The 15,161-nt window shown below is 35.6% G+C and overlaps 2 protein-coding genes across 5 annotated transcripts; both read left to right on the top strand.

Moving 5' to 3' along the window:
* Positions 1 to 2,947: 2,947 nt before the first annotated feature.
* LOC118060131 (fasciclin-like arabinogalactan protein 17) lies at positions 2,948 to 7,793 on the top strand. 2 transcript variants are annotated; one of them, XM_035073284.2, is made up of 3 exons: positions 2,948 to 4,523; positions 6,515 to 6,635; positions 7,372 to 7,793. In XM_035073284.2, the coding sequence occupies exons 1-2, from the start codon at positions 3,218 to 3,220 to the stop codon at positions 6,586 to 6,588; spliced, it is 1,380 nt and encodes a 459-aa protein (XP_034929175.1). In that variant the 5' UTR covers positions 2,948 to 3,217; the 3' UTR covers positions 6,589 to 6,635; positions 7,372 to 7,793. The 2 variants fall into 2 exon arrangements, with proteins under 2 accessions (XP_034929175.1, XP_034929174.1); XM_035073283.2 differs by having other exon boundaries at positions 2,952 to 4,523; positions 7,315 to 7,793.
* A 1,126-nt stretch (positions 7,794 to 8,919) lies between these two features.
* On the top strand, positions 8,920 to 13,975 carry LOC118060130 (calcium-dependent protein kinase 1). 3 transcript variants are annotated; one of them, XM_073412021.1, is made up of 8 exons: positions 8,920 to 9,473; positions 9,970 to 10,846; positions 11,138 to 11,281; positions 11,378 to 11,530; positions 12,105 to 12,220; positions 12,411 to 12,578; positions 12,910 to 13,134; positions 13,574 to 13,975. In XM_073412021.1, exons 2-8 carry the CDS (start codon positions 10,036 to 10,038, stop codon positions 13,682 to 13,684), a joined length of 1,728 nt encoding a protein of 575 aa, XP_073268122.1. In that variant the 5' UTR covers positions 8,920 to 9,473; positions 9,970 to 10,035; the 3' UTR covers positions 13,685 to 13,975. The 3 variants fall into 3 exon arrangements, with proteins under 3 accessions (XP_073268122.1, XP_034929173.1, XP_034929172.1); XM_035073282.2 differs by having other exon boundaries at positions 9,807 to 10,846; XM_035073281.2 differs by having other exon boundaries at positions 8,920 to 10,846.
* Positions 13,976 to 15,161: the final 1,186 nt, after the last annotated feature.

Here is a 15,161-nt window from a genome sequence, read left to right as displayed (position 1 = left end):
CTAAACCTGTGACTGGGATTGGCTTAGAATGACAAAACCAATACCACAAATCAATGCCAAAGAGCACAAGTGATCAGAATCTTGCTCGATGGAATTACAGTTTGATCAACATGGAGATGAATGCACACTTTCTTTGGCTAAATAGGATGTCTGCAGACTTTTAAGTATGCATAAACTGGATGAAATGTCCAAGAGTTGAAAAATGCTAAAGAACCGGAGAAAAAGAAACGATCCTTCAAAGCAGCGCCAGCCATGTAATTCACTGGTAAATGACAGGAAACAGGCATGGTGTTTTTTTTTATAGTTGTAGCTACTCTATAACACTGTGTGTAAATCAATCTAAAACCTTGAGATCAGGAAACACAAGAGAAGCCTCTTCATTGGATAGCAGGGTCTGCAGATTTTGTAAAAACGAGAAGCCTCTTCATTAAGAGAAATTACATCATAATCCTTCTTGCCAGAAATGGATCTGCAAGAACGAATTAAGCTTCATTAACCAATACTAGCTCGTTCGAAGATTTTTGCTTTATTTTTTCTTTCACTAGGCAAAGGCTGTTAGTTAATTCTGACCAATCTATTCTAAAAAGAAAAGAAATGAAGAGCATTTAGCAATTAGTTTCAAAATAATGATACATTCCAATTTGTTTCTAACAAAAAAACTTAAAAACATCAAGACAAGTCAAAACTTACCGCAAGTTGTGAAATCTCATTCAACTTTATTTCACCACCGCTCCATTCACATTTCTACTGAGAAAATCACTCTTCATGTTCACAAGCTCAAGTTTTGGAAACAAATAAGCTTAGAACTGCAGCAACAAAACAAAATATCACTGAAACAAACTGTAAATACAATCATTCAATTCGAGCAGCAAAAAATCTCGTATTTATACCTACATAGGTCCAAGTTCAGGCAGACCATGTTTCCGTCTCCGTGCATTATAAGCCATATTAAGAAAATCAATATTGTTGACACCAGGAATCTCAACTGGTGACTGAAAACTCATAAAAAGCCCAGCAAGTGACCTTTCTTTTGGCACCACATCAAGCAAGTTCTCAGCTTTAAACACTACACTCCCTCCTGTTACTTCATAATCCTGATGCCCAACGAGTACCGTACAAAAATTAACAAAAACCCATTAAAACTAACACAATTAAATCCTTAATTCTATTAATCACGATTAACACTAACATAAAGCACTAACCTTTGAAGATGTGCTCTTACCAGACCCATTTTTTCCCATAATAGCGTGAACCTATTCAAAAATTAAAAAACATCCACGTAATTAATTAACTGAATTTCATTTCTTTATAAAATAAATCATCAATTATTATTATTATTATTATTATTATTATTATTATTATTATTAAATAACCTCGCCTTCATAAACCAGAACGTTTACGCCCTTAGGAATCTCCTGTTTCGACTCAGCAATCACAGCGGTCAAGTCTTTGACTTCGAACAACGGTTTTTTCTCCCCTGAATCGGTTCCAGTGGAGCCTTTGTTTTCAGGAGCAGAGACTGCCGCGGTGACCGGAGAGGGACGGCGGGTGGAGAGAGGCGGAGAGAGCGAGTGGCAGAATTTGTAAATGAGTTCAAATTGAGGAGCAGAGCTTGAGATTTAAGTGGATGAGTCGAAGAAAAGAGTGGTGGTGGCTGTAAGGTTGGAGAAGGAGAGGAGAGAGTGGAGTGTAAAGCCATTCTCTTTTTGGAGCGAAGAAGTTAAAACTTAAAAATCGTTGCAGTGATCGTCGAAGAAAGGACAGGAGGAGGAGATGCTGCTGAAGATTTATTGTCGGGTGGGTTTGGATTTGCAAACGTGGGGTATTGTCGGAACGGGCCTATTAAGGATTTCTTTACTACATCCTACGCGGCCCATAAGGTTGGGCTATTGGCTTAATGTATAAGGCCATGATGCATCGCGGAGATTAATATGTAGAATTTATAATCCTCAAATCTAAATCTGGGAAGTATTTCTTTTTATTATTGTTATTATCTTGGGTGTTTTTACCAACTTACATATATTGGTAATTTTTAGTGACCTTGAAATTTATTAAACTTAAATTAGTAATTTTTAGAAAATAAATTTAAAATCTAATCAATTAAACTATACCTTTTAAAATTATAAAAAACATCTTTAAAGATTATTAGTTTTTTGGTTGGTGGGTTAAACCCAATTCAAATGGCTTACTAAATTTAAGTTAAATTTATAAAATTTAATTAATTTGATTTAATTAATTTAGTTAATGCAAACAATACCAACAGTCTTTTTTTTATATAAATATGATTTTATAATGAATATGGGAACCACCAAATAGATGATGGTGTCATTGTTCAGGTAAAATAATATCGTGAAAAAATAATTTTATTCTAGAAACAGATATGACGAAAACACAAAAATCACTCTCCTCTGCTCATAATTTCAACCTTTTATTTTAGTCTCTTTCTAGAAACATATGATTAAAAAAAACTTCATTTTTTTAATTAAGAGAAAACGTTGTCTTAAGCTTTTTTATATATTCAAGAAAAAAAAACAAAAAAGACACCAGCAAAGAAAATTTTTTTATAAAAAACAATTTTGGTTAATTCTTTACTAAGAAAATCTTGAATCTGTTTAAAAGTGTAATTACGTTGTTTTTTAAAATATTTTTTATTTTTAAAAAATTATTTTAATATAATATATCAAAATAATCTAAAAATACTAAAAATATATTAATTTTTTAAAAATATTTTTAAAATATAAAAACAAAAAAAAATTTTACCGTCAGGATCCAGGTATTATAACCATCATTTTGAAACGCCAAGTCACTTTCCCGAGTCCAATTCTGCTTTGCTAGCTTGCTTGCGAGGGAAAAATTTGAGATGCCGGCAACAAAAAAGAAACATCTTTTTTTTTTTTTACCCAACTAAAGCAGAAGTAGTCCCAAACCAAACCAAACAAACAAATGGCGTCACTGTCCTCTCTCATTATCATCAGCCCACCGTTCTATGTACCTTAATTAAAGAACTGTATAAAACAACACCACAAACACAACCCAACCCAAGAGAGATGAAAAGGAAGCAAAGAGAGGAGATGAAAAGAAATCAAGAAAGACTGGCCTTTGAAGCAAACAAAACCAACCCTTTCTACTACTTCTAGCTGGTTCTAGTTTTATATATCCGTCCCCCCATCACCTCTACAAGAAACCAATTCTTTCCTCTCAATCCTCTTCATTGGCCATGGCCAGCGCACAATCTTCTTTCAACGTTTTCTTCACATTTCTTCTTGTCTCTACTTTCCATCTGAGGTTTTCTTTTTCTGCATTGCAAGAAAACCATAGTAATGGCACTTATTCAGGCCAAATCAACTCAAACTCCGTTCTTGTAGCTCTTCTCGACTCCCATTATACAGAACTAGCTGAACTCGTTGAAAAAGCACTTCTTTTACAAACCCTTGAAGATGCTGTTGGAAAACACAATATCACCATCTTTGCTCCTAAGAACGAAGCTCTTGAACGCGATCTTGATCCTGAATTCAAGAGGTTCTTGCTTGAACCTGGCAATCTCAAGTCTCTCCAGACTCTTTTACTTTACCACATTGTACCCAACAGAATCAATCCTAGCCATAATTCTTCTCTTCAACATCACAGCACTTTGTGCCGCGATAGAGTCAAACTCAGCAGTCAGGAATCCGGCGACAAGTTAATAGATTCGGCGAAAATCATTCAGGTGAATGCAGTGGAGAGGCCAGATGGAGTGATTCATGGGATAGAAAGGTTGCTAATCCCACGATCTGTTCAGCAGGATTTCAACAATCGCAGGAGTTTGCAATCAATCTCAGCTGTGAAACCAGAAGGAGCACCGGAGGTTGATCCAAGAACACACAGGTTGAAGAAACCAGCACCACCAGCAAAACCCGGTTCAGCCCCGGTGCTACCAATCTATGATGCAATGGCGCCCGGCCCATCTCTTGCCCCGGCTCCAGCTCCTGGTCCAGGTGGACCTCATCACCATTTCAATGGAGAAAAACAAGTTAAAGATTTCATTGAAACCCTTCTTTTATATGGAGGATATAATGAAATGGCTGATATTCTTGTGAATCTAACATCATTAGCAACTGAAATGGGAAGATTGGTCTCTGAAGGGTATGTGCTAACAGTTTTAGCCCCAAATGATGAAGCAATGGCTAAGCTTACAACGGACCAGTTGAGTGAACCGGGAGCGCCAGAGCAGATAATCTACTACCATGTGATACCTGAGTATCAAACTGAAGAAAGCATGTACAATGCTGTTAGAAGATTTGGGAAAATTTCTTATGATACATTAAGATTGCCACACAAGGTTTTGGCAGAAGAAGCTGACGGGTCTGTGAAATTTGGACACACTGAAAATTCTGCTTATTTGTTTGATCCTGATATTTACACAGATGGGAGAATTTCGGTTCAAGGGATTGATGGGGTTTTGTTTCCATTAGAGGAGAAGGAGAAATCGGAGACCAAAAAGGAAATTAAGAGCGTTAAGGTTGCTGTTAATCCACAAAGGAGAGGTATGTTCCATTGAATTTTTCTTGCATTGTTAGTTTTCGATATCGGTTTCGGTTTAAATGTTTCGGTGGTGAATTTGGCCGGAACTTAGAGGGCATTTTTTACTAGGTGGCGTGCTGTATTGAATTTGCTTGCTCTGTTGCACTGTTTTCTCAGTAATTGTCCGGTTGATTTCAATACGGGCCGTTATTTCGGTTCTCAATGTTTCGGTGGTTGATTTTGCCGGGAGGGTAAAGGGTTTTTTTTTATTAAAAAAAAAAACTGTATATCCTATTGAATCTGCCTGCATTGTGAGAGCCCATGTTGTTCTATTTTCCTGGCCTTTTCTGGGGTTAATTTTAATATTAATGGTGGCCGATATTTCTGTTTTGGTAAAAAATGTTTCGGTGGTGAGTTGGGCTAGTACGTGGAGGCTTTGGCTTTTTGGGTGAGGTGTTAGTATTGTGAGTGTCGGTGGGTCAGAGTTGGTCAGAGTGGCATAGTTGTCTTTTTCCTGGTATCTTTGTTGGGTCTTTAGTTCTTGGAGGGTTGGTTAGGTATGTGACAGTACATTGCATTTTTATTTGTTTTCCTGATATGAAATTTATGGGGTTTTTCATTTTTGAGTTTATTCTACATTTTGTTTTGTTGTTAATTATGGTTCTAAAAATAAGTGTCATAAGAACTAGAGGTTAACTTGATCAATCGTTAATTTAGAATTATAAAAAACTTGATTTTTTTATCAAAACAATATTATTTTAGGGTTTTTAAAAAAAATCTCAAAGTTTAACTACGATAAAAAGTTTTGGAATTATTCTGTTATCATTATTAGCATGCAAAAAACAGAAAATACTTGCATTTTTTATTTGTAAATGTGGGAGGGAGGTAAGCCATCTTCCTCTCTTAATCTCTTAGGACAATGCCTGGCAACTACCATGATCATCTTTTATTATGTTATCGTCAAGTTTACAATTAGGTAACTTGATTTGTTTATGAAGATGTTGTCAAGTCAACTTCTGAACCTGTTAGATAGCTTAGTAAGAATAAGAATAGACATGAAAAAAGTGAGTTGTTGCCTTACCTAATCTCATATTCTGTTCTATTTCACCTAAAGAATTTGTAGTATTTTTCTCTGGGAAGGGGCTCTGGACCAAGCTGAAGCAACCATGACCCTACAGGGGAGAAGATGTCATTAGATTATAGGGAAAAATATTTTTCTATGCTTTGTTTGGTATCGTGATGCAACCATAGACTGCACCACAGCAAAAACATGATTTTCATGCTTTTATTGCCGCGCAACCTGCGGTGCACCGCAATAATAAATGGGCAATAACTACACAACTCCGACCATAATCAGATTTCTTTCTTCTTTTTTTATTTTATTTGCAATGCTGACTTCTTCCAAGCCAACAAAAAACAGGGTGTTCTTGCTGATTTATGTCTATGATCTTTGCATGCATTGTCATTTGCTTTAAAAATATATATTGGGATGCTATTTCAGCATATAGAATACAGCCAAACGTAAAGGGACCATCAGTATAGTTGGGGTATCCTGTCTATATTATGCAGACTGGAAGATCCATTATTTATTTCAAAGCATTGAGTTGGTAGCCACACGATTCTTTGACTTCTTGTATTTTATCAAAGATCAGATCTTTCTATTCCGGTTTCTACTGTTACATTTCTAGCTGTCAGAATGAACTGCAATTAATTCACAGATCCCCCATATGAGGCTTGCCACTTGCTGCCTATATGGAGGAAATGCCATGACAGTGAAAATATATGAAATTATTAATGATATTCCTCCATGGAAGTGCCTCTTTGGAGTTCAATATTGTTAATTATGTGTGACAGGAGTGTTAATACAGACGCTTGCTGATGTTAATTATGGATATTAGTTTAGCCTTTATGTTATTGTTGAGGGGTTGCTTTCGTGAACCAATCGAAGTTAGCATGTAGCTTTCAGTTGATCTGTATGAATCATTGGTGCTTATTTCTTTATAATATTTGGCAGGGAGGTTGCTTGAAGTGGCTTGCCGGATGCTTGGGACATTTGGACAAGATTCACATTTCACCACATGCCAGTAAATAAAGACTCCCTTGTGCCAAAAGGAAAACTTCAAAGAAGGATAAAGGTGAAGTTCTTATTCTGATTCTACTTCAAATCCATCTATGAAATTAAGTTTGATGTTGTTGTTCCTTGTTTAGGGTTTCTTAATCTGCATCAACATATTTCAGCAATCTAACAACCAGTGAAAATCACATAGCAACCATTAGTTTAGGTCTCGTCACAAATGTAGGGCTATTCCATGTGTTTAAAATCATTTTATATTTCATCCTCATTTCTCCATGATCTAGACTCATTCCAAGCTGACAGCATGTGATGTTGAGGTCAACCCCCCAGCAGAATCTAGTGCCTTGCTTCCATCCTTCGACTCCTAGACACTGACAAAAAGCACAATAACTTGTTACAGAACTATAAAAACTTGATGACTGCAACAATGGTGAATTACCATTCTGAAAATAAAAATAAAAATAAAATAAAAATTTGTGGAGTAATGAAGTCTATTCTCTTGACAATCGACTTTTAACCTATTTTTTGTTTGAGCTTCCATGTCAACAAACGCACGAGGTTATTCATGTCTACCGGCCATGCAACTTGTTTCTTGTCCTAAACCTGAAAATGGTCATAATTTGCTTTCAAGACAAATAAGTATAGCTTTCACCTCAAGGGAAAACGAATCACAGCCTAAGAATTGAAGCTTGACTGTGAAATTGTTTAAGCTCATTACAGTGTTACATGGCTTGATGCAGGTGAGCTACTGAGATCATGTAAAGTCCTTGTATCTGAATTTTCTTCTCTGCGAACAGGGTTCTAGTTTTTCACAGGGGAAGCCTACAACCAAGAGATGAAAAGGTGGGATTAGCAAGGAAAAGCATTTGGATTATGGTGTGATGATTATGTACTTGATGTTTTTGTGTTGCTCAAATTCGATGATTGCATAGAAGGGAAGGGCCACTGTCTTAAGTTCAGAAACCATTAAAAATGCCCAGGATTTTTTTTTTCTTTTTTTTTTTCTTGTATTTTTTATGCGTGTCAGGTATGGTGGTGCTGAGCTGTTTACTGTTGGTTGGTGGGAAGGAGAAAACCATGGAGGGTGAGGATTTTGTGGGTGGGCTTCCCACTGCAATAAAGAGAGTAGGCAGAAATATGTGGGAGTAATAAAATAAAGTATTTTCTTTGTGCTCATGTACAATCAGAGGAAGGAAAATTGTAATTAATTTTTGTGCAATTTCTTTCTCTTTTTGTTTACATTTCTTTTCAAGCACTTCAGTTAAAGCTCATGATCTCTCTTCGTCTCAAGGTGTGTTGTTAGCATTGATGCTTTCTTCGGCCTCAGGGCATTGCTTTGCATGATCCAGGAGCTCATTCCTCTTGCAATATAATATCATCCCTTTTGACGTGCTTTGTTTAAAAAACATTTTTAAAAACAAAATCAACTATATTTTGAAGCATTTATTAGAGAGAAAAAACAAGTGGAAAATGACAGGATAGAAACTGAATGCTGTAGTAATTGATTTGATTTGAAGGGCGCATGCAGAGGTAAGTTATTTGATTTGAATGGGACCTGCACACTGTGCTGGCTGTATTTTGATGTTTTATAGCCATTGATAACTTTCTGTAAAGTAGTTCATGAGTGTGAGGTATTTTGTACGGTAGTATAAGAAATCATGAAGGATTTTCTTCTTGTGTTTGGATTCTCAACTTGCCCTTTTGTTGTTTTAAATCCAGCTATTTAACGAGCTGATTAGGAAATTCTGTGGCCCATACTGATTGGAAAAATTCCTAATTAAATTAGATAGAATATTATTTAACCAGGATAGTTAATTAGGTTAAATTCAATTTAAAGTAATAAAAAAAAAGTTCACCTAATCATAAAAATCATTAACACATGTCAAGCTATATACAAGTTTAACCTAGTTAATTTTCAAAATAGTTCAAAATCAAACTTGGGATATACAAGGTCTTGAGTTGACGAAACAACCTAGCGAACTAAATCATGGTTGGTAAAAAAAATACATTACATGTTCTGAAGCCATATATATATATATATAAACACACAGTAATTCCACTGTTGTGCTGTATACGAAAAGACGATCTCTTTTTCCGAGGTTTTATCTGCTTTCTTCATTTTCTTATCTGATAGTTTCAACGGAATGTTATCGGAGCATGTTCCACATGGATCAAAATTTAGATTGCATATAAACTTCTTCCATTTGTAGAAGGGTAGAGCCATAAAAGCTGTAGCCATGAAAAAACAATGTATCGGTGCGCCATGGCCATAATTCAATCTTTGCTAATCGCAGAATAAAGCAAGAGGGAAGGGATAGTCTCAAATCAGTATCCAATCTGTATATTTCTTTTCAACTACATCCCCAGCCCATGCTCTTAACCCAGTGGATCTCCAACATATCCAGCAATCTCAATTCAATTCTTCCATCAACAATTACATCTCTAGATTGGAAACCAGTTGAGAAAAGGCTAGTCATGTTCCTTCACATGAGGATCTAGTTGAGGATTTTTTTTTATGCACCGCACACCCAATTAGTCAAATCCTGAAACTGACCCCATCCTGATAATTATAAAATAAATAAATGAAGAAGTTAAAGCGGGAGCCCGACCAAACCTCAGTCGAAAAAGATCAACCGCAATGGTTGGGATTGGAAAATCCGCTACCACAAACTCCGTGAATTTAGCTGATGGTCCTAGCTTCTAACACTACACAACAGCAGCTCACGAACCTGGCTGCTTATTTTATTCCGCTTAGATACCATGCCAGAAATTTTATCCGTAAACAAAAGGCAAGACTTTTGCACGAACCAAACACAAAGGGATTCTAGCCCACCAAAAACAAAGTCGTAATTCTTTATCATGCCTCCTTTTCTGTCTTCTTTCCCAGCCAATATACCCGGTAAAACAATTACTTTGCTTAACTCTGGTCAAGATCTTAACTTTCTGTTTACTGACCCACTTCGTTTGTAAGGGTCGAGTTTGTCTCGTTGATTTCTGTTTTTGGGTTGTTGAATCTTGAGTTGTTTCCTTGTTAATAACTATTATCTGATCTAATAAGTATAGGGTTTGTTGTTGTATTAGTAGTGGATTTAGTCGTTGATCGAGAAGGCTTGACTGCTTGTGGAATTCTTTATTTGTTGTATTTTGTTGAAAAGTTCCAATCTTCATTGTGATTTGCTGAATGAAGGTCAATCATCTTGTATTTGCATATTGATAAATGTTTTATAAGCAGAGAATCTCAAGAATTTGTGGTGATAGCTGCTTCAACTTTGCTTGTACATCTTTTTTCATAAGCTGCTGCTGTTCAAGCATTCATTTTGGTATTTTTGAGGGGGCATGTTGTTTTGTATTTTGAAGTTTAGAACATCTGTGTGCTGTATTGGTATGGTCAATAGGATTAGATCTTGGTGTTGAAATCCGTGGGAGTGGTTAGAACTTAGAAGTGATTGAGTGCAGGATAGATGGGTAATACTTGTGTAGGACCGAGCATTTCCAGAAATGGGTTTTTCCAATCTGTATCCGCTGCAATGTGGCGGAATCAATCGCCAGATGATTCGATGTCTCAGACCAATGGGGAGCCTGTCCATGAGCACGAGGCTGCATCTAGAGAACTTGAATCCCCTTTGCCAGTTCAAAGCAAACCCCCAGAACAAATGACCATGCCGAAACCTGAAGAACCAGAGAAGCCGGTAAAATCAGAAGAGCCTGCAAAACCTAAGAAACCTCCTCAAGTGAAAAGGGTATCCAGTGCTGGGCTTAGGACCGAGTATGTTTTGACAACCCAAGCTGGTAATTTAAAGGAGTTCTATAGTTTGGGAAAGAAACTAGGACAGGGGCAATTTGGGACAACATTTCTCTGTGTAGAGAAAGCAACAAAGAAAGAATTCGCATGCAAATCGATTGCTAAGAGGAAGTTGTTAACTGATGAGGATGTGGAGGATGTGAGAAGGGAAATTCAGATAATGCACCATTTGGCTGGCCACCCAAATGTTATATCTATTAAAGGGGCCTATGAGGATGCGATGGCGGTTCACGTTGTTATGGAGTTATGTGCTGGTGGTGAACTCTTTGATAGGATTATTCAGCGGGGGCATTATACTGAAAGAAAGGCAGCTGAGCTTACTCGAACTATAGTTGGAGTGGTTGAAGCTTGTCATTCACTGGGTGTGATGCATCGAGATCTTAAACCAGAGAATTTTCTGTTTGTCAACGAAAAAGAAGACTCACTTCTAAAAACAATTGACTTTGGTTTGTCAATATTCTTCAAGCCAGGTATGGTCTTATCTTTGTAATTACAATTGCTACTGGAATAGATCTTGTGTTATTTTCACTACCATCCTTTTGTTTTATTTGACAACTTTCTGGTTAATTTCTATAATTATATGTCTAATCACTAAGTGTATCACAAGCCCTTATGTAACACACATAACAGAAAATGTTATATCTGGAATATTCAGCCAATAGCTTCGTCTCCATGATCATGTAAAACTGGTCATGAAAAACTTGGCCTCATCATTGATCATCTAAAGAGTTTGGTTGAAAAATTGACGGTTCTATTTCCAGGAGAGAGATTTAGCGATGTGGTTGGAAGTCCATACTATGTCGCTCCAGAGGTTCTGAAAAAGCGTTATGGTCCTGAAGCAGATGTTTGGAGTGCTGGGGTCATCGTTTACATTCTGTTAAGTGGAGTGCCTCCCTTTTGGGCCGGTGCGGATTCTGTCATTTGCTAGCTTCTGATTCCCGCATATTTTCTAAATGTGATTTAAATTTAACTTAATTTTTTTGCTTGTCATGGTTATCTAGAGAACGAGGAGGGGATATTTGAACAGGTACTGCATGGTGATCTTGACTTTTCATCAGACCCTTGGCCTAGTATCTCTGAAAGCGCTAAGGATTTAGTGAGGAGAATGCTCATTCGAGATCCCAGAAGGCGCTTAACTGCACATGAAGTTCTGTGTGAGTCCTGATTATTCATTTTCTTACATCATGAACTACTGATTACTACTTTTGATCATTGCTTGAATGAAAAAGAAATGAAATACTGGACTGCCAACGTTTACCCAATAAAAAAATTGATAGCTCTGAGCTTTAGTGCATGGCATGTGGCAGTCCTTCTACATAGGTTTCATGTCTTTTGAATGAAGGAGAAGTCTGCATTCAGAAAGGTTGTGCTTCATCATTAAATCCTCGGCAGAAATTGTACTGATGTGATTGATATTTCCATAAGATTATTAAAATTCTGAATCCTTGATGCGGTGGTTAAGAGTCATTCAGCCTCATCTCCCCTAGTTATCCACAGTGTTGATAGAGTCTCATTATCAAGCAAGAGAGTTAAGGACAGAAACAAGAAAAGAGTGCAATATTTAAAAATAAGTACCAAACCTCTTACTAAACAAGAATTGAATGGTTTCTGTTTCTCTTTTCATTTAATATAAAGAAAAAAAAAATCAGTTAAAAATTGAAGACCTAACATTTGTTATCCATGTAGGATTTTCTTTCAACACTGATTTGTGGACCGAACTCCTTGCAGGCCACCCTTGGGTGCAAGAAGATGGTGTGGCTCCTGACAAGCCTCTGGATTCTGCTGTATTAAGTCGCCTGAAGCAATTTTCTGCAATGAACAAGTTCAAGAAAATGGCTCTTAGAGTAAGTCTCGGGATGTGCAAGAAATGATGTAGTAATGAACCTTGAAGCATTTGAATATAAGATAGCTGGGAAGTGCTTAATATCTTGAATTGAAATAACTCTTTTCAGATGTTTCAACATTCTTGTTCAGGAATTTAAACTATAAGTTTCTAAGAATAGAGAATGATGGGTTTTCTTTTTCCTCTTTCAGGTCATTGCAGAGACTCTATCCGAAGAAGAAATAGCTGGCCTCAAGGAGATGTTCAAGATGATAGACACTGATGGCAGTGGTCATATCACTTTTGAAGAACTCAAGGCTGGATTAAAAAGATTTGGAGCTAATCTTAAGGAATCTGAAATTTATGATCTGATGCATGCAGTGAGTATCGTATGAAGTCCAGATTCAATCTTTGATCCAGGAAAATAACTACTTTGTATTGACAGGAAATGAGCATATGAAGGGGAATTTTCTGAATGTGAACTTTAAGTTTTTCAGGATAATAACTATGAACTTTATACTGTCAACCCGAGAAAAAAAAATACTGCTATAACTTATTTCATCCCTTTCACATGATTTAGTTCTAGATTTGGTGTGCTTCATTGTTTGTAGAAGAGTTAGTTTATTATTGTGAATCGCACAAATTTCTAAAGGATGGAAGATATTTTATATTCTAAAACTGTTTAATCTATGGTGTATTCTTAAATTGCAGGCTGATGTAGACAATAGTGGCACAATTGATTACGGGGAGTTCATTGCTGCAACACTTCATCTAAACAAAATTGAGAGAGATGACCATCTATTTGCAGCTTTCTCGTACTTTGACAAGGATGGAAGTGGCTACATTACTCCAGATGAACTTCAAAAAGCTTGCGAGGAGTTTGGATGGGAGGATGTTCGCTTGGAAGAAATGATCAGAGAAGTTGATCAGGACAATGTAAGAATCTTTTTATCTCTTTTATAATATTCCATTTGAACTGAACTAAGGATGGAAAGAGATGTCGACAAGAAAAATGATGGAAAGGGGTGAGAGACCTCATTGGTGAATGCCTGATTGCAACGTTTGAAGGCTGCTGGATGGGTGAGGATTGATTTGCAGGGGCATTTCGTGGTCCTATATAAACTTAATGTGAATACAACTTGGTCCGCTCATGTCAAGAACTCGAAATCCACTCGGATTAGTTTTCTTTCTTGGTTAGGAAACATTTTGAATGGCAGAGCGGATATGCTATTTGGATTTTGTGATAAAGATGCTCCTGCATTGCATCTTATACTGCATATATATACGTCGCATATAAACGTATTCTATTATGTCTATTTTCCAAACTATATTGCATGCTGAGCTTGTAATCATCAATGGCTTGTAAATTTTGCAGGATGGACGCATAGATTACAATGAATTTGTGGCCATGATGCAAAAGGGAAATGTAGCAAGTCCTGCTTCGCACAGTTTCAGCATTAATTTTAGAGAAGCCCTCAAACTATAGTTGCAGAGGCAATGGCGAGGTTCTGTTTAATTCTTTGTCCGTTCTTTCGAGGGACTCAGGTTGTACAGTAAAGAGCATTAGCTGCTCCGCTATGAGAAGCAGGCAGGCCTCACTCTGCACACTCATTGTTCATTTGAGTTCTCCATTTTGGTTGGCCTCTACCTTACAATCTTTATAATAGTTTTGAGGTAGGAAGAAACCTTGTATGCTCCTTGTGGTTGCGTCTCCAGAACCCAAATATGCTGGCAAAACTTTTTGGTGCCCTTAGAAATGCATTAATTTCTTTCTTTATGGGTTTTAGAAGTTAGATTGACTAGTTTGACCTAGTCAAAATTAAATGATTTGACTTTTTTAAAAAAATATTATTAACTTGTATCAACATGCCTGCTTAGGTTTTAACTTACTACCATGAGCCTATTTTTCCAATTGTTAATTTTTTGTTTATCATAAAACATAGACATTAAATTTTTAATTTCATTTTGGTTCTTAATTAGTATTCCAAACACGAAATTAAAATGCCATTTTAATTTTTATCTTTCATTATGATTCTTCCATTCCTGGTGTCAAGATTACCTTTTCAAGGGCAATGTTATTAGCCTGTCTTGCTTATTTGAGGTTTGACAAAAAACTAATGGGTGGAAGTTGAGTTAATCAAAACTTCATTTAATTTTAAAAAATATTTTTCTTTTTAATATTTTGATTTAAAAAATAATATTATTATTATTTTAAATTAATTCAATTTAATTTGAACTAACCTTTTAAACTGAATTAAAGGTTGGCTTTTATTTAAGTATAAGCAATGCTAGTTTTTTAACTTAAGTCCTGTTTATTTTTATGTTTTAAAAGAATTTTTAAAAAAAATTTAAATTATTTTTTTTTTTTTGTTTCAGATTAATATATTTTTTTTATGTTTTTAAATTATTTTGATATGCTAATATTAAAAATAATTATTTTAAAAAATATATTATTTTAATATATTTTTTAAAAAATATATATTTTAAAAAACAACAAGAAGTTTTTTAAAATCTCAATTATAAAATATATTCTAAATATTATTCCAGTGCGCGTACACTTCCAAATTGCAACTCTTCACTGCCTCCTCGATTCTAGAAGCATTGTCCCAAAAAAAAAAAAACTAACCCCCTCGGTGATGTTATTCTGTTCCAAAATATAGATTATTGTTCATTACTGTAATTATTATATTATCCTTTGGTGTTTTTTTTTTTGTCTTTGTAACAAGGATAAGATCATCTTTTTACCATGATATAAATATTTGTTAAGAATTATGTGAGGTTATTTTAGAAATTATATTTTTTAATGTATAGTAAATTTATTAGTTTAACTCTTCAATAAAATAATTCAATTCCTTATGCACAGTAGTGTTTTTGTATTTTTATATTTGATAAAAACTATAAAATTACTACATTACTCTTTATTTTAAATTTGTTAGTCTTGGTTTTAGGGGCTTGTTTGTAAT

The sequence above is a fragment of the Populus alba genome, chromosome 10, assembly GCF_005239225.2.
Source record: "Populus alba chromosome 10, ASM523922v2, whole genome shotgun sequence".
NCBI classification, from domain to species: domain Eukaryota; kingdom Viridiplantae; phylum Streptophyta; class Magnoliopsida; order Malpighiales; family Salicaceae; genus Populus; species Populus alba.
Note: the sequence above shows the minus strand (reverse complement) of the source record. Positions and strands in the feature narration are given on the sequence as shown.

Bases quoted from the DNA above. Each gene is read 5' to 3' on its own strand.
- LOC118060131 (XM_035073284.2), top strand. From the start codon at position 3,218: ATGGCCAGCGCACAATCTTCTTTCAACGTTTTCTTCACATTTCTTCTT. The intron at 4,524-6,514 runs GTATGTTCCATT...AATATTTGGCAG, and splicing joins TGTTAATCCACAAAGGAGAG to GGAGGTTGCTTGAAGTGGCT.
- LOC118060130 (XM_073412021.1), top strand. From the start codon at position 10,036: ATGGGTAATACTTGTGTAGGACCGAGCATTTCCAGAAATGGGTTTTTC. The intron at 10,847-11,137 runs GTATGGTCTTAT...TTCTATTTCCAG, and splicing joins GTCAATATTCTTCAAGCCAG to GAGAGAGATTTAGCGATGTG. The intron at 11,531-12,104 runs GTGAGTCCTGAT...AACTCCTTGCAG, and splicing joins AACTGCACATGAAGTTCTGT to GCCACCCTTGGGTGCAAGAA.